Source organism: Chrysemys picta, chromosome 3 (assembly GCF_011386835.1).
Source record: "Chrysemys picta bellii isolate R12L10 chromosome 3, ASM1138683v2, whole genome shotgun sequence".
In the NCBI taxonomy this organism is placed as follows: domain Eukaryota; kingdom Metazoa; phylum Chordata; order Testudines; family Emydidae; genus Chrysemys; species Chrysemys picta.
This window is the reverse complement of record NC_088793.1, coordinates 104,879,782-104,903,456: the sequence shown is the minus strand read 5'-3', so window position 1 is coordinate 104,903,456 and position 23,675 is coordinate 104,879,782. Positions and strand designations below refer to the sequence as shown.

Here is a 23,675-nt window from a genome sequence, read left to right as displayed (position 1 = left end):
CAAAACCCAGGGGCTGCAGGGTTTCCTGGGCTATTGTGGTTTGGCACCTAGTGCCAGTCTCTATACACATTACAGTTTCCCACAGCAGTCAGAGATATTCTTATGTTTTTCTACAATAGGCATGCCACACCCCTGTTTTTTTTTCCTAGTGGACCTGATAATAATGAATGAGATAAATAATCATCAGGGCTAGTTACACAGAAAGGACTGTAGGTTCAGCAGATCTATTCAGGTAAACAGCAAACAGTGGAGCTAACAGAATTAGTTTGTTTAACCTGTCTGTTATTTCCTTAATAAATGAGCAGAGTGGTATCGACACAATGGCTAAGCCATAGCAACAACCCTCTTTACATCTTCCTAGTACCAGAGAGGCAATATAAACAGCTCATTTTACAGGGAAATGGAAGCAAAAGAACGTCTAAGCACAGAACGAACAATTTCACTGTTAAATTTGTCTGTTCAAACAGATAAGGAAGCAAGTCTTGTAGCTTCTAAAAATTAGTGGTGGCCTTCCTTGTGTTCATTTTGCATTCTCTTTAAATTTAGTTCAAATTTAAGATTCAGAGGGAGCTGTAGATTTTATGTGGAAAGAAATTAAAACAAAACCTGAGCTAAAAGCTTTTTAAAGAATAATAGGACAGTCTAGTTAGTATTAATCTTTTGCTGACATAACAAAATTATGTCAGCAAAAGATCACATATAACATACAATTTCAGAGCCTTACAATCCAGTGCAAGTTTCATAGAAATTAAGGAAGATATTCTGAACAGATCTACTTGAATATAAATATATCCTAAACACAGGATTACTCATGAACTTTAGATGCCTGAGTATAGAACTTAGAGCCATGAACTCCTGAGTTAACCTTGGCTGGTAGCAATTTACTGGATGATAAATGGCAAATAACTCTGCAGCTCTTGTCCTCTAGTGTCCATGCTTTGTCGTGGCGGGGCAGCTTGCGTGCTCTAACGATCCCCAGAGTCTGTGTCGGTGGGGCCTTTTTGCTCCTGGGAGGTTCAAACATGCCGGATTGGTCTGTGGGGGACAGGCCGGACAAAACAGATACCCGGGTCCTCCAGGTTGGGGGTTAGGCACAGGGCTAACAACCTGTCCCGTAAAAAACAAAATACGTTACGGAAACCGTGATGGAGAAATCGACCATTACTGTGTGCGATGGCCTTCAGGAGTCAATGACCTGTATGAATGCCAGTGGTGAAAGCCGAAAGGAAGACACTGGCATGAAGACTGAAGTGCTCAACACCAAGACAAAAACAAAACTTGTTTTTTGGAACGTATGGACAATGTACGAAACAGGGACGTTAGCTCAGGTCACAGCAGAGATGAGACGCTACAGCTTACACATCCTGGGTGTCAGCGAGAGGAGATGGACGGGATCAGGAAGATTAACAACAGCCTCGGGAGAAACTTTGCTGTTTTCTGGACGGGATGATGGACAACACTATGGGGGTGTTGCCATCCTTTTGAAGAAGAGAGTGGAGCATTCCCTGCTTGAATGGAAATTCATCAGCAGCAGACTTATGAGACCCAGACTGAAAGGGAAACATAATAATATCACCCTGATTCAGTGCTATGCTCCGACAAATGACAGTGATGAAGAAGGAAAGGACAAATTCTACCTTACACTACAGGCGGAGTTAGAGTACCACGCTAAGACCTAACTATTGTCATGAGAGACCTGAATGCCAAGGTCGGTAAGGACAACACAAACAACAACAGAGCAATGGGAAGACATCAGTGTGGCACAATGAATGAAAACTGAGAAAGGCTTGTTGACTTCTGCAATATGAATGACCCAGTCATCAGTGGAACCCTATTTGAACATCATGAAATTCACAACCTGACATGGTGTTCTCCAAATGGCAGAAATAAGAACCAGATTGACCATATCATGATCAATAGCAAATGGTGACACTCACTGACAGATGTGAAAGTGAGAAGAGGTGCAGATGTCGGCAGCGACCACCACCTTGTGGCAGCCTCCATCAAGCTAAAACTGAGAAGTGTGGGTCCACCAAACAAGGGACATAGACGTTATGATATTGACAAGCTAAAGTCCCTTGAAATACAGAAAGCCTTCGTTCTGCAGTTAAAGAAAAGGTTTCAAGCACTTGCAGACCTTGATGAAGAGGAGGGAATGCAGATGAGGAGATCAACAAGAAGTGGGACAAAGTAACAGCAATTTATAAACAGAGCAGTGAAGCCTGTCTAGGCTACAGGCAGAAGAGAAGGAAGGAGTGGATTACACCCAGCTCAGGGAATGCCAAAGAAACCAGATGAGCCCTGAAGAAAAAAGTTTTAGACACAAAATCCCAGAACCTGAAGAATGAATACCACGAGCAGTATAGCAAGGCACACCGGGAGGTCAAATGCCTTGTGAGAGCGGACAAATGGCATTATATTGATAATCTGGCAACACAAGCAGAGGATGCAGCTGTTTGTGGTGAACAAGGAACCGTCTACAAAATGACATGGCTTATCAGTGGTAAACGGCAGACACCAACAAACACTCATCAGGAACAAACAAGGACACCTACTAACAACAAGAAATGCGCTGGACAGAGCATTTCAAAGAATTGCTGAACAGGGAGCTACCTAAAGAGGAAGCAATCATCCACGAGGCAGAAGAAGAACTTGATATCAACACAGACACCCCAGCTAAGGAAGAGATCATTCAACCCATCAAATCCTTAAAAAAATGAGAAAGCTCCTGGCAAGGATAACTTGAATGCAGAATTGTTCAAGGTAAATCCTAAATTAGCAGCATCTATCCCCTCTATTTACATCAGTCTGGGAAAGGGAAAAAGTGCCAGATGAGTGGACCAAGGGGTTTATAGTGAAGAAACCAAAGACAGGAACTCTCCGTGATTGTAATAACTGGTGTGGTATCACACTTTTATCTGTGACAGGCAAAGTACTGTGTAAGATCATAGTCCAGCATATATCAGAAGCAGTTGATAGCGTTCTCAGAAAAGAACAAGCTGGTTTTCGGAAAGGGCATGGATGCACAGACCAGATCTTCACTCTACGAAACATAATAGAACAGTGCTTAGAATGGCAACGGCAATTCTACATACATTTCATGGACTTTGAGAAGGCTTTTGATAGCATTCACAGGACCAGCCTATGGCGCATTCTGCAGGCATATGGAATTCCTTGATAATCAACATCATCAAAAGCTTTTATTTCAACTTTACATGCAGTGTTGATCACAGTGAGCTCAGTTTTTAAGTCAAAACCGGAGTATGTCAGGGGTGTGTCATGTCTGCAATCCTCTTTAACATTGCCATCGACTGGGTAATGCGGTGTACAACAGAAGACATGCCAAGAGGCATTAAATGGACACTCTTCTCATCCTTTGAAGACCTGGACTTTGCAAATGATGTTGCTCTCCTATCACATATCCAACACCACATACAAGAAAAAACAACTCGATTCAATGCATTCATCCAGCAAATTGGACCGAAAATCAATCGCAATAAGACAGATATCATGACCTTTAATATTGCCTCACCATCACCAGTCCGGATAGAGGATTATGTTCTCACCAATGTAGAAACATTTACATTCTTGGCCAGCACCATCAACCAGGATGGTGGAACAAGCCAGGACATCCAGAACAAAATCAATAAAGCCAGGAACACCTTCAGGAGTGTAAATACAGTCTGGAAATCATCATGTACTTTCAACACTACTTTATAGTGCATAATGCTGGGGAATGAGAAAGTATGACATGTCCAGACTGTCTTCATTCCATACAACCTGCCTCAGAAAAATCCTCCGTATCTTTTGGCCCAGAACAATCTCAAACCAAGATCTATTGACACAGTGCAGCCAAAAGGATATGAGCACCATCATTGCCAGGAGGTGTTGGAGATGGATCGGTCATGTGCTTCGGATGGAAACTGATTCCATACCAGAGTAGCAATAAGATGGACACCTGAGGGCAAGCGAAAATGAGGCCGCCCGAAAACAACATGGCGAAGAGCTGTGGAAGCCGAGCTGAAAAACCTTGGGCACAGCTGGGGAACCATTGAAAGACTTGCCAGAAACAGACAGGAGTGGAGGAGCTTCGTCACTGCCCTAAACCCAGAGGCGTAATAGGAACATAATGATGATGATGAACTCTGCAGCTCAGCTTTCCCCAATTGTAAAAATGGTGATAATAATAATCATAATACTAATAATACCTATCTCACAGAATTAATTCATGCTTTGAAGGTTTAAAGCATGTTGTGCTATTTTTATTGAGATAACATTTAACCAAGTCACATTCTGACCTTGAATATCTGAGAAAAGATGAAGCCTCAACAATATTTAGAAGCTAAATAAAGTTAAGGAACACAAGTTAAAATTGTTATATTTTCTTACACAGTAGTGACAGCACCTTCAATTATTAAAATTGAAAGAATTTTAAGACCCTATTTACTTTTCAGTATTTGTGCAGTTTGATTACTTTCTGCACCTTCCTATTCTTAGACAATAAGTATAACCCACTCAGTGTCACTTTTTCTAATAGTTCATCAGTTACATCTGTGTCTCATGCATTAGCACGTTTCAGTATATAGGTTGCAAACACTGCAAGCAGACTATTTTTAAAGGGTTTTTATGAGTATTCACACACAATTAGTAATGAAAACTTTTCTCCTGCTCTTATAATTTGTAAAACCTGTCTCTTAACAGACTACAATTTCAGGGGTGCTGTAGACATCTCGACACATGCAACATTACACACACACACTCATTTTTCAAGCATCATCACCAGCACAAACATGCAGCTGCTGGAGCAGCATGAAGACACCACAGCTAGGGCAGAGGTGAGGGAAGGGTTACAGTGCATCCTCCACTGTCCCTGGAAAAGAAAAGTCATTTACCGTACATATAGTGACAGGAGTTCTTTGAGATGCATGGTCACCATGGGTATTCACCATGGGTGTGCATGTGTTGTGTGTGCATGGCACCGGAAATTCTTCAATAGCAGTGTCTGCTGGTCCATGCTTATACCCTACACCTCATGCTCCAAACTGAGGGCATAAGGGGGGAGGGATAGCTCAGTGGTTTGAGCATTGGCCTGCTAAACCCAGGGTTGTGAGTTCAATCCTTGAGGGGGCCACTTGGGGATCTGGGGCAAAATAAGTACTTGGTCCTGCTAGTGAAGGCAGGGGGCTGGACTCAATGACCTTTCAAGGTCCCTTCCAGTTCTAGGAGATGGGATATCTCCATAAAAAAAAAAAAAAAAAAAAAGGGGCAGGACTGACCATCTGCATCTCCAGTTCCACTCTACCATGAATCAAATAAATATCCAAAGCAGTGGGGAAGGATGGCGGGTCATGAATACTTATAGGGACCACACATGCCAAAGAATTACAGTTACTCTAAAGCAAGTAGCCTTCCTTTCTTCTTGGAGGGCTGGTCCCAAGAAACGTTCATCAATGAGGTTGGTGTGAGGAAGATCTCTGTACCACAGTTTGCAGGATCTCTGAGCCAAAGGAAGTATCCTTCTCTGAGACTTGAATGAGGGAATATTGCCTGGTAAACATGTGAATGGAGCCCTAAGGTGCAGTTCTACAAATCTGCAGAAGTCTGATTCCTTGCAAGGCACCTGATGGACTGAGGAGGAGGGGCTTCTGCCATCACATAGCAGAGGAGGATGCAACTGGAAAGCCATTTTCAGAGTCCTTGGGAAGACATAGCTTTTCCTTTCATCTTCTCTGCTGTGGAGACAAATAACCTTGGAGACATTCTAAAGGGCCTTGCCCTGCCTAGGGAAAAAGCTAAAGCTCTGCATACAGCCAGTAAGTGGGGTTTCTTGACTTCCCTATTCTTGTGAGGTTTCAGGTAAAAAGCCAGGTAGGTGAACTGTCTGGTTCAACTTAAAGTCACAGGGAACCTTGGGGATAAACTTGGGGTTCAATCTCTGGGATACTTTGTCCCTGTAAAAGATTGAATAAGGCCGGTCCACCATAAGGGCCCCAAGCTCACCTACTCCCCTGGCAGAGGATATAGCCATGAGGAAGGCTACCTTCATCGATAACTGCAGAGGGAGTAGGTGGTCAAGGGCTCAAATAGTGGGTTCATGAGCATGAACAGCACCAGGTTTAGGTCCCAAACTGGCATAGATTTTGATATTGGCAGAAACATTCTGATGATGCCTTTTAAAACCATGCCTATTGTAGTACTGGGGAAAACCGAGCAGTTCTCCACCAGACGAGGGAAGGCATTAATTGTTGCTAAATGTACTCCGCCAACTGATGGACAGTCTGTCATACAAAAAATCCCAGCCTTCTGCAGAAGCAAACAATGCTTCTGGCAACACAGTGAGAAATGCTTCCATTTGGCAGACCATCACCTTCCTATAGAGGGCTTCCTGCTATTACTGAGGGAATTCTGTTCCAAAAAAATAAAAATTCTGTGCACAGTATTTTAAAGTTCTGCAAATTTTGTCATTATATATATGTGGAAGCTCTAGCATGGCAGTGGGGAGCACATGCCACTGTTTGCATGGAGGTGGGAGATCAGCCTGCAGCCTGCAGGCTGCAGTCCCAGACAGGGACTTGGCAGTGAGGCTGCCCCTGCCCCAGCACAAGGGCTGGGCCTGTCACTCTGCGCCAGGTGTACCAGGTGTGGGTGGGCAGGCTCAGCCTGGGAGGATCCAAGTGTTGAGGGGCTTAGTGTGGGGGGATCCAGATGTGTGGTGAGAGTGTTCTCTGTGGGGCAATCTGGGTACAGGTGGTTCAGTAGGGGATCTGGATGCACAGGGGCTTGTTGGGGGGTTCTGGGTGCAGGGGAAATGGGGCTCTGCAGGGAGGTCCAGGTGAAGTTGCTTGAGGCTCAGCGGGGTGGGTGGTTTATGCGCCATTCTTTTCTCAAAAAAATAATCAATATGTTCAGTTGAACTGATTAAGTCAAGTAAAACAGAAATGTAGAGCTGGGTCTCTCTGGCCTACAGAAAACACTGTAGCCTATGCCTGTTAACACTCCCAATTTCTTCAAATACACATTACAGAAAGCCTGCTCTACCCTTAATTGAAACAAAATCATTTTCCTAATGCAGACAAAGCCTAAGTGAAAGGTTTAAATTTATCTGTATCACAAATACAGATGTAACAGCTACAAAAACAAACCCCCCTAATTTTTTTGTTTGTACAAGCAAGTTTGATACACTTGCCAAAAGAAAGGTTATTTCAGATGTTGGTATAGTTCAGAAATAACCTCACTTATAAAATCTTCTCCACTTGTCAGTTTTTAGCTGGCTATTAATAATTAAAAATATTTAAGGAAACAGAAGAATATAGAAAATACAAGCATTCTGGATTGTATTTTTCTATATTATTATAGTGGCCATTCACTGAAATTTCATTTTCACAGATGGCTGACGATCCCCTATCTACTTATGAGGCTGAATTACTGAACTATATTATGAGGACTGTCTACAGCCAGCATTTTCCAAGTTTTAAAGAGATTCCACCTCAGTCACTGTAACAAACTTTACCTCAAAGAATAGCATCATGTATAGGCAGGAAGATGTCCATGGTATTTACATCAGTTAAGCAAATGTTACATGTGAGTGTGTGTGCCAAAATGTTTACTTCCATACTAAAATATTTGTTTCAAGTCCATGTAGAGACAAATGAAAGATCTAAAATATTGTGCACAAACAGATGTGTGCTAACTTTTTAGTAAGTCTGTAGCGTTTGCAGCAGCATCACTTGCTAATATCACCAAAATGACTGTGCATGCTCATAACATAGATAAACCATTAGAAAGGAATAGTGAATATGCGTATTATAATCAACAGATAGACAGCCATCCACCAACCCCATTGCCAATCTAGACAGACAAAAATAGGAGGTGGGAAGTGTACTAGTAATTTAAGATTTCTCATGACACCTACATGTACTGGGCAGAACAGTGTGCCCATATGTATTTGTGTGCGCACACAATATTCTGCTAAATACATGTAGGTGACATGAGAAATCAAAATATAAACTGTAACTACTACTATTACTGTACTTACCACCTCCTATTTTTCTGTGTAAATCATACACAACACTAAATTTAAGCCACAAAATTCAGATTTGGATCAAGACTTCAGATTAGGCTGTTAGATAAACAAAGGCCAGCTACAAAGTTCAGACTGAGATCTGAGCTTCATCAGTGTTCTGAGTATTTGGCTGTAGCGGTTTGATTCTTGCCCATCTCTAACACGTTACATCAAAACTCAACTGTCTTCTGGTCCCATAGCTTCTTTCTGAGAGATGTCAGAACAATTCAGCATTAATTAAAGAGGAGTTTTATCACATTCTGAGTCTTTAAAATACCAGAAATCACACATCGCCCTATATGAAATTTTCCAGGACTCATTGAGATGAACCCATTTATAAACTGTCATTTCATCAAAATTCATCTTTAAAATGTCAGTTGTAGCTTTTACTGAAATCAGTATTCTATGTTTTTTTGGCATCATTTCACAATAACTGCTCCAGCTCCCCAACACATTAGGCACAGACACTGCACACCAGCACCTAACCGGAGGCTTGATAAATTTAAAAAAGGTATTAAGCTGGTATCGGGCCAGCTTTAAGAGTGTATTTATGGATGTATGCCTCTGCTGCAAAGGATTAAATATATCCAACTGAAAGCCCTTTTATTGCGAACATCATCTCTGCACAGTGTTTCAAGGTAAGCCAATACTACTACAAGTTTAGTGGCTTTGAGCACATTAGAAATTTTAACTGAAGAAGTATTGAGAACTTCTGCATTGATTGACTTTAAGAGGAGATCATTAACAGGTTTCATTTCATTTATTTAAATGTATTGCATGACTATCTTAAAGTGCTTTACATTCTGGAACAGTCTTCCAAGGGGAGCAGTGGGGACAAAAAAAACCTAACTGGCTTCAAGATTGAACTTGATAAATTTATGGAAGGGATGGTCTGATGAGACTGCCTATACTGATATATAGCTGATCTGCAATTGCTACTAGCAAATATCCCCGAAGTCCGGTAACGAGACACTAGATAGGGAGGGCTTTGAGTTACAACAGAGAATTCTTTACTGGTGTCTGGCTACTGGGTCTTGCTGAAATGCCCAGGGTCCAACTGACTGCCATATTAGGGGTTGAGAAGGAATTCCACCCCCACCCCCCCAGGTGAGACTGGCAGAGACCCTGGGTGATTTTTTTTTGCCTTCCTCTGCAGCACGGGGTACGGGTCATTTGTAGGTTTAAACTAGTGTAAATAGTGGATTATCTGTAACTTGAAGTCTTTCAATCTTGATTTGAGGACCTCAGTAACTCAGCCAGAGTTGATCTATGGATCTATTACAGGCAGGAACATCCTTACCCATACGCAAAGTACGCAGCTGTGTAGGGCACCAGGAAATTTGGTGCCCCAAATTTCCTAGTGCCCTGCGCAGCTGGGTGCTGCTCCAGCCCCTGCTCTGGCTCTTCCCTAGGGCCCCTACCCCTGCTCCGCCCCAGCCCCGCCCCCACTTCCCTGAGGACTTCAGAAGCGGTCAGGCCTGCACTCACCGGTAAGTAGAGTGACCCGGCCCCAGCGAGTGCTGCGGGGCGGTTCCCCCCTCCCCCGAAGCCTGGTAGCTAGGGGAGCAGAGCAGGCTGGGGCCGGGTCACTCCACTTCCCGAAGTGGCCAGCTCCCCTTCCCCCCGACCCCTGCGGAGGCCTGGTGTGGGGCCCCACACAGTCCCCCCTCCCCCATGGGGGGGCTGCGTAGGGCACCAAAATAGCTAGTGACGGCCCTGATTATAGGAGTGGGTAGGCAAGGTTCTGTGGCCTGCAATGTGCAACAGGTCAGACTAGATGATCATGATGGTCCCTTCTGGCCTTAAAGTCTATGGATAGATGAGTCTAAAATTCATTCCCCCCGTCCTTTTTTTTTTTTTTACAAGAGAAACGCCTAATCCACTAAAAAGTTTCTCCATTGACCCACGTATCATCCCCTTCTGAGGCCCAAGTGAAAAGGAAGCCCCTGAAGAATGCAGTCTTGTCAGTCTGGATGTCTTGGTTGACCACAACTACTGCAGTACCACAAGGGAGAATCAATCGCCAAGCATATGTCTACGCTGCAATTAAAAACCCACAGCTGGCCCATGCCAGCTGACTCGGGCTTGTGGGGCTCAGGCTAATAGGCTGTATAATTGCAGTGTAGACTTTCAGGCTCGGGTACCCGAGACCAAACATCTATGCTGCAATTATACAACACCTTAGCCCAAGCCCCGCGAGTCTGAATCAGCTCGCATGGGCTTGCCACAGGTGTCTAATTGCAGTGTAGACATAATTAGGACCTGGCTATTTTAGGGTAACTAGAGGATCTACAAATTACAAACAATACTTTCATTTGCACCTAGAAATATAAAGGAAACCAATGCGGATTAGAAAGCCTTCTCTACATCACCCAAACTTTGGGTCATCAATAGAGCACAAATTCAGCTGAAAGAAGCATTAGCAACAGTGTATGTAGTAGATTTTAGTGGCTTGCCCATATACAGTAAAACATAAAAATAATGTGTGAACCTTCCTGATTTGAAATATTCAGATTAATTTTGATCTGAAGGTTTGAAAGAGTTTGAAAAGATTTAAAAATGGTTCAAAGAGCTAAGATGAAAGATGTGTTCAAATGTAAAAAAGTGATTAATGTTTAAACTATATTTTAGAACTTGTACCACACAGTGACAGGCACACAAGGAAATAAGTCCTAAATATAAGCAGTTATTCTCAGTCTACTGCTCAGATTTCCATCATCCTGCTCAGATTTCCATTTGTGCTCCCCACGTCTTATGAATTTTTGGCTCTGAGCAGATCAGAATTTTTTTTTGGTGAATTGTCCTCTATGAAGTATATTTGAGGATAACCATGTTAATAGGTGCAGGGTGCCTAAGGAAACAGCAGACAGCCTATATGGGTGATGGTAAATCCCTAGGTTCTCCTATGGGGCCTAGCTCCCTAAAGGTTTATCAAACTTGTTTAATATCCCTTAGGATGTAAAAGACTTTGAATGTAGAAAGATGTGGAATATTAGAGAAGATAGAGACTTGCTTTCCCGTGTATGCTCCCTTTAATGATGAGGGTGACATGACTAGCAGAGTATCAGAGGGGTAGCCGTGTTAGTCTGAATCTGTAAAAAGCAACAGAGGGTCCTGTGGCACCTTTGAGACTAACAGAAGTATTGGGAGCATAAGCTTTCGTGGGTAAGAACCTCACTTCTTCAGATGCAAGTCTATGACTAGCAGACTGCCTGATGGGCTCTCATAAGGTGATGGGAGTGAGTAAATTATCACAGGTCTCTCACAGAGAATAGTTTAAAGTTATTAATGATGTTGTTAAATATCACTCTCACTCTGTTTTTTTGGGCAGTCAGAATAGAATATTCAAGTTATGATATTCTATAGGTCACTTTTAAAACAAACAATGAACTGTGTTGTATCACTTTATATGTAGCACCTGAAGACAATTCTGTGCTCTGTGTGATAGTGCTTAATAATGAATAAAAAGCCAACACCATAACTAGGCACTTTTTTGTTAGGGTGAGCACACATCCTGTTTTGGCTGGGGCAGTCCCCTTTTTAAGCTCTGTCCCAGATAGCCTGACTTTTTTGGCAAAACTAGACATTTGTGCAGTGCCAGTGGGTAAATCAGTGGGGTGGAGGGGTAGCAGGAGGCTATAGGGCAGTGCCAGTACAGGGCTAGAGGGGAGGTTGCACGGAGCGTCCTCACTCTGCCCCGTGCAGGTGGCGTCCAGCCCCATTCACATGGTGTGAGCGGATCCTCCAGCCCCAAAGGGCCTGGCAGCTGTGTTGGGATTAGCTCCCTCCGCAGCTCATGATCTGGAATGCAGGTCTGGCGTGACTGGGAGTTGAGTGGGCGGGGCTGTGGCGAGGTGCGGGCGGGCAGCAAGGAGCCCTGCCAGAACTGCTGCAGTGCCCCGCCACACTCCTGGCCAGGGGAGCCACTCGGGAGGAGCTGCCAGGAGCAGCAGCCCAGATGTGCAGTGAGGCAGCCGGGCAGGTAAGGCCTGGCTCTGCCTCTTCTTGGGCACTCGTGGGAACAGGCATTGAGTGTGGTGCAGCTCTACTCCCACCCCCAGCATCATAAAGTCGAGCTCATTGGCTGCTTAGGAAAGTGTCCCCTTTTCACAGGGAACTTACGGAAATATGATCACCCTATTATTAGTAAAACAGAGTTCACCAGGAATATCTTTTTTCAAAATGAGCATTTCCCCAATTGTTATAAGAGATATTGTCCGTTAAATGAGGAGGCTCAAATTCTGAGTGGTGACTGGACTCAGCAAAACTCAAGAATGTAATTAGGAAAAATCACTGCTCTGAAATCACAACCTCTCTTGTCCATTTATATATTATATCAAAATACTGTATATATTTTAAGTTAAGCACAAAGTTATTACGAAAATTAGTACTTAATGATACCTGAATCATTAACCTTAAATTAGAACAGCACAAGACAGCTTTACCCCAACTCATTAGAGGGTTATTCATCCTTAATTTGTAATCTCTCCCCCTTCTACAGAAGATATTTTGAAAGACATATGAAAACTACCAGTCATGGCAGATTTAGTTTTACTACACTCTTTAAAATGGCTAACTTCTCAATACAAAATATTAGTGTCGCTGAAGTTGACAATTCTTCACAGAAAAAGATTGAGAATTGTTCTGAGACAGAAACATTTAACGATGAACAACTTTTGCTTGACACATTATCATAAATTCAGAAATACAAGGTAGATACGTTCCCCTTCCTTCAAAAAATACAAAATAAAAACCTCACACCAGACCAACAAGGTAGGTACCTGTATCACCGTTACTTCATGAGCTGTGGAATTAATCACTATACTAAAGCTCTGTTTGGAGATAAACTTTTGTATCCATGTTTCTGATATAATATTCAGACAAACACAAACAAATAATTTTGCTAAGGGCGATATTCTCCACATCCAAAGCCTTGGCAACTCTCAAGGACAAATTTTTATCTGATGTACAGGAACGGAATTGTTTGAACCACCCCATACCAGGTTTCGATATGTTCTCCAGTTTTTAGATTTTAAAAAATGCATGCGGCAATTCTCCAAAAAGGGCCATATTTTTGGAGTTTAATGTACCCAACCTACATACACCCACATCCTATATCATTTGAAAGCTTATTTATGTATTTTTAGATGAGGTATGATGTGGAGTTGTCAAGTGGTGCCATAAGCCTATAGGCAACGTGAAACAATGGCACCCAAAATAAGAACATGTCACTTTTTGCAGTTCCAGAAACACTGCAACATGACTATGACTACAGTTATTGTTTAAGTTCATTTAAACACCTTAATGCAGTGGTTATTGATCAAAGCTACTAAACAATGTATTAAAATATTTTTATTGGTTTTGCATGAGCAAGTTTCGCCCTCCCCAGAAATGAAGTTGTTTAGTATGTGGCAAAAATGGTGAATATCAATATTTGGCAATATACTAACATGAAATGTATTCACATTAGATATTTTAATTATCAAAGTATCTGACAAGTGACAATAGTTTAATATATTTTCAACTGAAATTTGCTGACCAGATCAGTCTTACACTTAAGGTTGTACACTAGTAGCAGTAGATTGCATGTCTATTGTTTGTACTGCATAGTGTGTAGATATAAATATATGTGAATTTGTAATGTAATTCTTCTCCATTTGTAAGCTTTTGTACATACAATGTAGCATCTAGTTTGCCTGATAGAAGGTTTTAATTTGCAATTGCCTGTGCAGGTAGTACTAGCCTTTGAAATATTCAAGAAACTAGCTTTTTAATTCAGCAACACTTATGCATAGGTCCGTGTTAGAGATGACAATACGCAGCTTCATATTGTCAATATGCAAAAGCCATGAGAGAAAGAAGTGGCTTAACAAGATGTAGTGAAGATAAAGTCCACAAACTAGTCCTTGCCTCTGCACTGAAGATGGATGAAGAACATGTTACAACTCTTACCAACCATTTAACTATATGACAAACCGATTTGACCCTGAATCACATACAGAGGTTTTATCAACATATCTACTGGACTGTGTGTAACATCAGTTGTTCAAGAGTCTCTACTGAAAACAGCAGATATTGGTGAAGATCAAATGGAGAGATTTGTGAGAGATGCACTTGATTCTGATAGGACACATAGCTTCTTCAGCTCAGTTAAGAAATCTGGCACCAGAACACTTGCTGACATGGCCAAGAAGTTCAAAACTAATTTTGGCAAGAGATCCACAATCATAGCAGCTATCAATCCAGAAATTGTTTCCTGCAGAGCCCTATCCTTATCAAGATATAAAGATGTTTCAACGGCAACTGTTCTTAGTCACCCAGTAGGACCTGTGCCTATGTCCCTCTTCCATGCTGATGGTACAATGAGAAGAACAGACAAAGCTGAATTAGGGCATCAGCTGGAAGCTCAAGGTGAAAGAATCCATGAGCTAAGAGCATGCAACAAAGAAATGACACTGTACATCAGAGACATCATGGCTGTCATACACATGATGCCTGGAGGCAAATTCCACATATTCAATAGATTGGCTGCTGAGTACTTGAGGCAGGTCCTAAAGAGATTTGACAAAACTAGTTCTGTAATCGAAGTCTTTGACAGATATGGCAACAGTAACGTAAAAACTTCAGAAATTGTGACCATCACCTCATCCATTTCATCCTCTCTCATAAGAATTTTACATTCAACAACAACAAACATTTGGTCTAAAACATGGGAACAGCCAGGGGCACTAGCATGGCTCTCAAATATGCCAACCTCTTCTTAAAGAAAAATTTCTGGACAAATGCACCCTGAAACCAATGATATACCTCAATAATATTTTCATCCTCTGGATAGATGGCTTAACTCCCTCGTAGATTTTCACCATAACTTCAACAACCACCCCTGTCCCATTAAACTTTCTCTCTGGAACACACACACATTAGCAGCAGCTTCCTGAACACCAGAATCAACTTCAACAATGGAACCCTACAGACAACTAAGTACAAGAAATCCAAGGATCACCACACCTACCTTCATAGATCCAGTAACCCATCCAAACACACTAAGACAATCCAGGAAGTTTCTGGAGAGTGTTGGGGACAACTTCCTGGTGCAAGTGCTGGAGGAACCAACTAGGGGCCATGCTCCTCTTGACCTGCTGCTCACAAACAGGGAAGAATTAGGTAGGGGAAGTAGAAGTGGGTGGCAACCTGGGCAGCACTGACCATGAGATGGTAGAGTTCAGGATCCTGACAAAAGGAAGAAAGGAGAGCAGCCGAATACGGACCCTGGACTTCCGAAAAGCAGACTTTGACTCCTTCGGGGAACTTATGGGCAGGATCCCCTGGAGGCTAATATGAGGGGGAAAGGAGTCCAGGAGAGCTGGCTGTATTTCAAAGAAGCCTTATTGAGCGCACAGGAACAAATCATCCCGATGTGCAGAAAGAATAGCAAATATGGCAGGCAACCAGCTTGGCTTAACAGAGAAATCTTTGGTGAGCTTAAACACAAAAAGGAAGCTTAGAAGTAGTGGAGACTTGGACAGATGACTAGACAGGAGTATAAAAATATTGCTCAAGCATGCAGGGGTGTAATCAGGAAGGCCAAAGCACAACTAGAGTTGCAGCTAGCAAGAGATGTGAATGGTAACAAGAAGGGTTTCTATAGGTATGTTAGCAACAAGAAGGTGGTCAGGGAAAGTGTTGGACCCTTACTGAATGGGGGAGGCAACCTAGTGACAGATGATGTGGAAAAAGCTGAAGTACTCAATGCTTTTTTTGCCTTGATCTTCACAGACAAGGTCAGCTCCCAGACTGCTGCACTTGGCAGCACAGTATGGGGAGGAGGTGAGCAGCCCTCAGTGGTGAAAGAAGGGTTAAGGACTATTTAGAAAAACTGGACACGCACAAGTCCATGGGGCCAGATGCAATTCATCTGAGGGTGCTGAGGAAGTTGGCTGATATGACTGCAGAGCCATTGGCCATTATCTTTGAAAACTCACGGCGATCAGGGGAGGTCCCGGATGAAAAAGGCAAATATAGTGCCCATCTTTAAAAAAGGGAGAAGGAGAATCCGGGGAGAATACAGACCGGTCAGCCTCACCTCAGACCCTGGAAATATCATGGAGCATGTCCTCAAGGAATCCATTTTGAAGCACTTGGAGGAGAGAAATGTGATCAGGAACAGTCAACATGGATTCACCAAGGGCAAGTCATGCCTGACCAACCTGATTGCCTTCTATGATGAGATAACTGGCTCTGTGGATATGGGGAAAGCAGTGGATGTGATATATCTTGACTTTAACAAAGCTTTTGATACAGTCTCCCACAGTACTCTTGCCAGAAAGTTAAAAAAGTATGGATTGGATGAATGGACTATAAGGTGGATAGAAAGCTGGCTAGATCGTTGTGCTCCACCGGTAGTGATCAATGGCTGGATGTCTAGTTGGCAGCTGCTATCAAGCGGAGTGCCCCAGGGGGTCAGTCCTGGGGCTAGTTTTGTTCAACATCTTCATTAATGATCTGGATGATGGGATGGATTGCACCCTCAGCAAGTTCGTGGATGACACTAAGCTTGGGGGGGAAAGGTAGATACGCTGGAGGGTAGGGATAGGATCCGGAGTGACCTAGAAAAATTGGAGGATTGGGCCAAAAGAAATCTGATGAGGTTCAACAAGGACAAGTGCAGAGTTCTGCACTTAGGACGGAAGAATTCCATGCACTGCTACAGACCAGGGACCGACTGGCTAAGTGGCAGTTTTGCAGAAAAGGACCTGGGGATTACAGTGGACGAGAAGCTGGATATGAGTCAACAGTGTGCCCTTGTTGCCAAGAAGGCTAACAGCATATTGGGCTGCATTAGTAGGAGCACTGCCAACAGATCGAGGGGAGTGATTATTCCCCTCTATTTGGCACTGGTGAGGCCACATCTGGAGTACTGCATCCAGTTTTGGGCCCCCCACTACAGAAAGGATATGGACAAATTGGTGAGAATCCAGCAGAGGGCAATGAAAATGATTAGGAGGCTGGGGCACATGACTTATGAGGAGAGGGTAAGGGAACTAGGCTTATTTAGTCTGCAGAAGAGAAGAGTAAGTGGGGGATGTGATAGCAGCCTTCAACAACCTGAAGGGGGGTTCCAAAGAAGATGGAGCTAGGCTATTCTCAGTGGTGGCAGATGACAGAACAAGGAGCAGTGGTCTCAAATTTCAGTGGGGGGAGAGGGGGTCTAGGTTGGGTATTAGGAAAAATTATTTCACTAGGAGGGTGGTGAAGCACTGGAATGGGTTACCTAGTGAGGTGGTGGAATCTCCATCCTTAGAGGTTTTCAAGGTCCAGCTTGACAAAGCCCTGGCTGGGATGATTTAGTTGGGGTTGGTCCTGCTTGGAGAAGGGGGTTGGACTAGATGACCTCCATATTAGTCTACAGGACCTTAGTTTAAAATTTGCTTTAAAATATTTCATTAGTGTGTTGCTGAAGATTATAAAAATCACATCTCTAAAATATCCTTGCACAGATTTCTAGATGCACAATCTGAGTATTCATCTTTAGCCTTAAATGCTTGGATCTTCAGACATATAGTTTTTAAATAAATCCTTCAGAAGACCACCCTTATCTAAAATACACATGCGAGTCTGGGCTGCCATTGGGCAGAGGGGCACCAGTTTAATAATACTGCCTAGGGCCCCATAAATCCTAAGGATGGCCCTAGGTGGAACCATTGCCTACAGGGAGGAAGCCCTGTGAGATACAGCCCGATACCAGGGCCAGGACTATTTAAAGATCGCAGACACACCCAACCAGAAGGGGCGGTCGTGAGAGGTGGGTCCCACACCGTTGCAGAGATTTAAAAAAAAATAGTTTGGTAAAGTTGAGTCTTTAGAAGCTACAACAGTTAATTCAGGCATCAAGTATAATCTCTAAACTGCAATAATGTAAACAATAAAATTCACATATGTAAAACCAAAACATTGGTAATATTTCACCCTTAATTATTAGTGCTGGTCAAAAGACAGAATTCTGTCCCTTTGGAAATTCTATGTTTTTAAAATTTGGTTATGTCCTGAATTATGATGAAAATTTAGTCTCAGAATTTTTCCACCAAAGGAAATATTCTGAACATAATTTGTTTCAATCGTATCAAAATATCTCATTTAGACTATTATATAATATAAAAGTCAAAGTATTTGAAATACAATATAGTCAAAATGATAAAGTCAAAGGGAAACACTTTGATCTTATCCAAACAAAACATTTTGATAATTTCCTGTGAAGATTTTGACTAAATCAATACATTCCCTCAAAGTTTTGATTACATCAAATCAGATTAAACTGATTTTAAGACACCTTTTGCCCACTCATGGGGTCACTACAGGGTAAGTCAAAGTTGTTTGGGTGCCCTAAAAGTGTATTTTCATATTTTAATGTGTTAGACTTCAAGATTAACCTTCATTCTGAATGTCCTGGTTTGTAATGCTTACTTTGGGGATAATTATAATATTCCTGTAATATTCTAAATTCCTGATATGTACTCTCTCAAATTTTTTGCCTTGGAATTTCCTTCTTTTAATTAAAAATGTCATACATAAACACTAAACAAAAAAGGGAATGTTATCATGTGATATTTCTAATGATTTAAACATGTGGCATTGGCAATAATCATTTATTTTAATTTTTAGGAACAGCTTCACAAGTATACTTTGACTATTTTATGTCACCAATGAAGTAGTGGAGGGCAGCCAGAACATAAGACATGGAAGCTGTGTTTCCAGTTGCTTTGCATGCCACAAAAATGCTAAGGAATGTACACCCCATTTCCCCCCCTCCCTCCCTACTGAGAAGCTCTTGGGTTTTATTTTAAATATTTAGGTTTAATTTCCATTTTTGGTTGTTATTTTTTGTAACTGAAGATTTATCAGTCAGCAAAGGCCAGTGCATAAAATCTTTTCCTTCAAAAAAACCTCAAAGAACAATTCCCTTTGACAAGGGCCACCATCTCTCATTGTTCTCAACAGGCCTGAGGCCACAGGCTGTCCTCACAGTTAAGATGCCCTCTTTCATAATGACCACTGCCTCCTATCAGTTCCCAATGGGAGTGCAGCCAGATGCCCTGAGGGAAAATGATAGCCCTCTGTGCTGTCAGGAGGCCCAGAGCGCACTGGGAGAAGCAGGTGAATAGAGGCAATGGCCAATATTGCTAAGAGAAGCCCATGGCCTCAGTCCCATCTAGAGCAATAGGCTATAGCAGACTTTTTGAAAGAGGGTAATTCATGTAATGCTTGAAGATAACAGTTTCTTCATCATCAGAAGCTGAATTATGAGGGTAACATGAAAAAGTTACCGTTAATCCTAAAAATAATTTCTTCAACCATAACCTCTTCATAAGATTTGTGATTTTAGCTAAATGGGAAGATGCGGGAGTCTACACGATTTTCTTAAAAATCATTTAGAGGCAAAAGAGGTCATGGGTGCTGGATTTCTTCATTTGAAAATGGTCTTAACTCAATCAGATTTACTTGTAATGTCTCAAAGTTTGTTCTATACTGAACTGGACAAACAATGGGGTTTTTGATTTGCTGGCAATTACAAAAAAATTGAAAAATTTTTGTTTTGGGGCAAACCGAAAATTATTTTTTTTTCAAATTTCTCAGAAAAATGAACAAATTGGAAAGCACTGTAAATCAGGTCAAATGAAATGATTCGTTTTACTCTACTTTTTGCACCTGGGTTTTTAAACAAAAGCAAAGGTGGACTAGATTCATAAAATTCCTAGAGGAGAAGGTGGTGCCGCCGCCACTCCCCATCTTACAAGTTTTAACCCGGTGGTTAGGATTCTTACCTGGGATGTGGGAGACACAGGTTCAGTTCTTCCCTCTGCCCAACATGGAGAAGGGATTTGAACTTGTCTTCCACATTGCAGGAGCTTGCATTGGGCTATGTGATATTCTAGGACAAGTCTCTCACACTCTCCAGTTGAAACTGTTCTGCTTTTTATAGTCATTGGAGCAGGGACTCCGATTTGGGTCCCCCACATCCTACATGACTGCCCTAAACATCAGTCCAGAGAATCATTTTCACACTCTTTCTCTGGGCCAAAGACTATCCATAGTAATTCATAATGACAACGGATAGTCACTGGGCCAAGGAAAGAGTGTGAATGATTTTCTAGACTTCCCCAGACTAATCCATAGCTTAGTGGTTAGGGCACGTTCCTGCAACCTGGGTAGACCCCAAGTTCAAATCCTTTCTCCACGTCAGGCGAAGGGGAGCAATAAACGCAGGATACCTACGTAGCAATGAGTGCCCCAATAATTGGGCTAGAAGTGATAAGGAAAGCACCACCACCTCCCGCTCCTCCCATTTTGTGACCTCACCCTAAAACACTGAAGTGTTTCAGTAATGTTAAAACCAACCATTTCATATTGACATTACCAAAACATTTCAATTTTTCAGTTCTGTCAAAACTGTTCTGCAAACTGGTCAACCAAAACTACATATTTTGGTGAATTAGCCATTCACCAAAACAAACTTCACCTAATTCTAATTCTATACTCAGAGTAAAAATGCTGCAATTTTGGAAAGGATGTACTGTATTTTTCTTATGTAAGAAAGAAGTCAAATCCCTGCTTTAAGTACAAAACTCATTTCAACTTTAACTATGCAGACAACTAGCACCTCCTTAACAAAAGGTCTGTACGCTTGGCTACACTGTATTTCTTACTGTTCTTTGTAACAATGGTTCTTTTCAATGTGAACCAATGTATCAGAGTTTTGCAACTACACATTTTTTCTATAGAAATGTTTTTAGTTTCTGAACAATGTTGTGGTTTTGGTGTCTATAGTTACATTACTTTTTGATCATATGAGTAAGTTCAGTCTAAATTGGTCTCCTGAAGGTAAGCACATTTTTAGATTTCTTTTATTTCAAAATTATAGCATTTGCTACTGTGAGTGCTAGAGTCTAGTTAGAAGAATTCTCCCCTCCCCAATTAGTACATAATTTTAAGGTTTATCAAATTTTCAGCCTCCTGTCCCAGGTGCATTTAGATAGCTGTTAGTTCAAAACAAATACAGAATAAAACACTGAAGCTTTTAGATGACCATTTTCATACATAAAGTAAAATGTGGAAATTATTTTCCATACCAGTTCACAGAGACTCTTTTACTCCACCATTGTGATAGTGAAGTTTTTTTGCTCAAAATGAAATTTGGAATTGGTGAAAAATTTCTTATTGACAATACAAGTGTGTGGAATCCTAACCAGAGAACAGATACAGTACTGGCACCAGAGGTTTAAGCTTCCTTACACTAACTGCTAGTATCCCTCAACTTTTTAAGGGACCACCTTTCCCTTCTGCTGATGTTTCCAACAAGCAAGCCAGTTAGTTGCAATGAGCACCTGTCCATTAAGAACTGGATAGAGACCGTCAATTGCTTCAGCCACCAGACAGTAAATATCTTTCATGAATGTCAACATGATCTGGATTCAAACCAGCCACCTAAGAGGTAAAAGAACTCTGTATCTCAGTCTTTTCTCCTGTTTCAGAAATGCTTGCCAGACAAGTAGAAGTGTTATTAGTTTGGTCTGAACGCCTGTTCTCTCCAGTGAAGCCTGCTGTTAGCCTAGTTAAAAAGAACTTAACTCATAAAACTGCTTATTAGTTTTCTAGGTCAAAGCATGGAGTTTTCATCCAATTTGGCATCATATCTTCAAGTCTTTTTCTTTTTCAAGCTCATATATCCCACTCTTCCTGTACTGAATCTTGGTTTTCTCTTCTTCTGTGAGGGATGATTAAATGTATCTATATATTAAGTGATGTTGGTTTTTATTTTGAGTATTTTAAGACGACTTCACCCTACACTTTCCTTTATCCTCTCTTCTCTCTCCTCTCCCTACCTTGTGACTATTCTGATAGAGGTGTATATAACAGCTAAGAAGCTTACTGTATTACACTGCCCTGCTATTCTGGACTGTATATATTTTCCTCCCTGCTCCCATCCTCCTTAACGTCTTCTGTCCTGACAGAATGAGTTGGTAAATTATTATATATTTTGATTTCACAAACCACATATGTTTAATAAAAATATTATGAAGAAATAAGGTAATAGCTTAAAGACCTAAACAGTATTAAAAATATAAGAACTCTACATGAAACTGCAGCATTTCCAGTACAGCAGAATGGTCTTGCCGTAAAGTTGTTTCAATATATACTGGATTTTCATGGTACCTGGAACAATGCAGCCTCATGATGCAACTTTTCACAATATTGTGTCTCAATGCTGCATCAATACCATTATAGCTAAGAATGGTTGTTCAGAAATGGAGTCGAGTGGAGTGAGCTGACTATGGCTAATACTATTATTTAGAAAAACAACACCAGGATTTATAGAACATATAATTTTTTATTATTTGTATTGTGGTTGTTTTTGGAAGGTCTCCTATCAGTAACTGGGAGCCCCCATGCTAGTCTATAATGAAAATAGATAACCCAAAGAGCCTGCAATCTAAATTAAAGCATCACTTAAATTTTGAATGATTTTGGAAAATTTGGAATTTGGAAAATTAGTAGAGTTTTCTACCACATTATTTGGGGGTAGGGTGAAGGAGGAGGGGAAGAAATTTAGCCCTAGTAATTAAACATAACATCTTCAATCTGCTTTACAGGATAAAAATTAATTACACCTCAAAACACACCCTTGAGTGGTAAATGTAAGTATTTAGTGGGGTACTTCATAGTATAGGATCATAAATTAATATAGCTTGTAGAGAGTGATGTCTTAATAAAATTAAGTGCTCTTATAAAATCCTTACTAGCACTATCAGTTTTATTGATGTAGCCAAGTTATTGTTACTGAAGTTCTACTGTACAATTCAATAGGTTTAAAGCAAAAATATCATGAAAGTCCAAAGGCCTGTGATGTATCAAAGTTTTTCAGGCATGTACTGAAAGAGAGCGTGCAAGACTGAGCTTTCTCAAAAAAAGGAGGTGGAGTTTTCCTTCACAACAGGTTTAAATATAAATAGGTCACAAAAAGATAAGATAAGTTACCCAAATATATTCAATGAAGCGGTTGCTGCTACCTTCTTAATAAAAAAACCACATCACAAATGGACAAAATCCTGTTCAGCATAATGGTAGGAAAATGTTCACAAGCAGCATCTGTTAGGGCAGATATAATTCATAAAGGGCCACTGAGATAACCTTTAAATAGAGAAGAATCCATGCATTTGTAGCCAACTCATGAAAATGGAAAGCATGAATAATAATCTTGACAGCAACAGAGGGTCCTGTGGCACAGCTTATGCCCCCAATACTTCTGTTAGTCTTAAAGGTGCCACAGGACCCTCTGTTGCTTTTTACAGATTCAGACTAACACGGCTACCCCTCTGATACTTGAATCCTGACAGCAAACACTTAAGTGTGCCCAGTTTAGAACATTTTTCTATTGGCATAACAAACATACCCCATCTCTTATATATGAGACACAATCAAAAACAGATTCTCTTCCTACTCGCATGTAATAAAAGACACTGTACCTCACAGTAAAATCATAGGAGCAGGAGGCCAATAAAGTTGCATGAAATGGTGAAAACTGCAAGAAAAAAAGAAAAAGTACTTAACGCAAAAACCT

General features: G+C 41.4%; 1 protein-coding gene across 1 annotated transcript in view; it reads right to left on the bottom strand.

Annotated features, from left to right (window-relative positions):
• The window catches only part of PEX7 (peroxisomal biogenesis factor 7), an 83,922-nt gene that overhangs the window by 23,989 nt on the left and 36,258 nt on the right, over nt 1-23,675 (bottom strand). Inside the window, exon 8 of the mRNA XM_008176882.4 lies at nt 23,581-23,636. Within this exon, the coding sequence (XP_008175104.1) occupies nt 23,581-23,636 (56 nt within the window). The remainder of the gene's footprint in view (nt 1-23,580; nt 23,637-23,675) is intronic.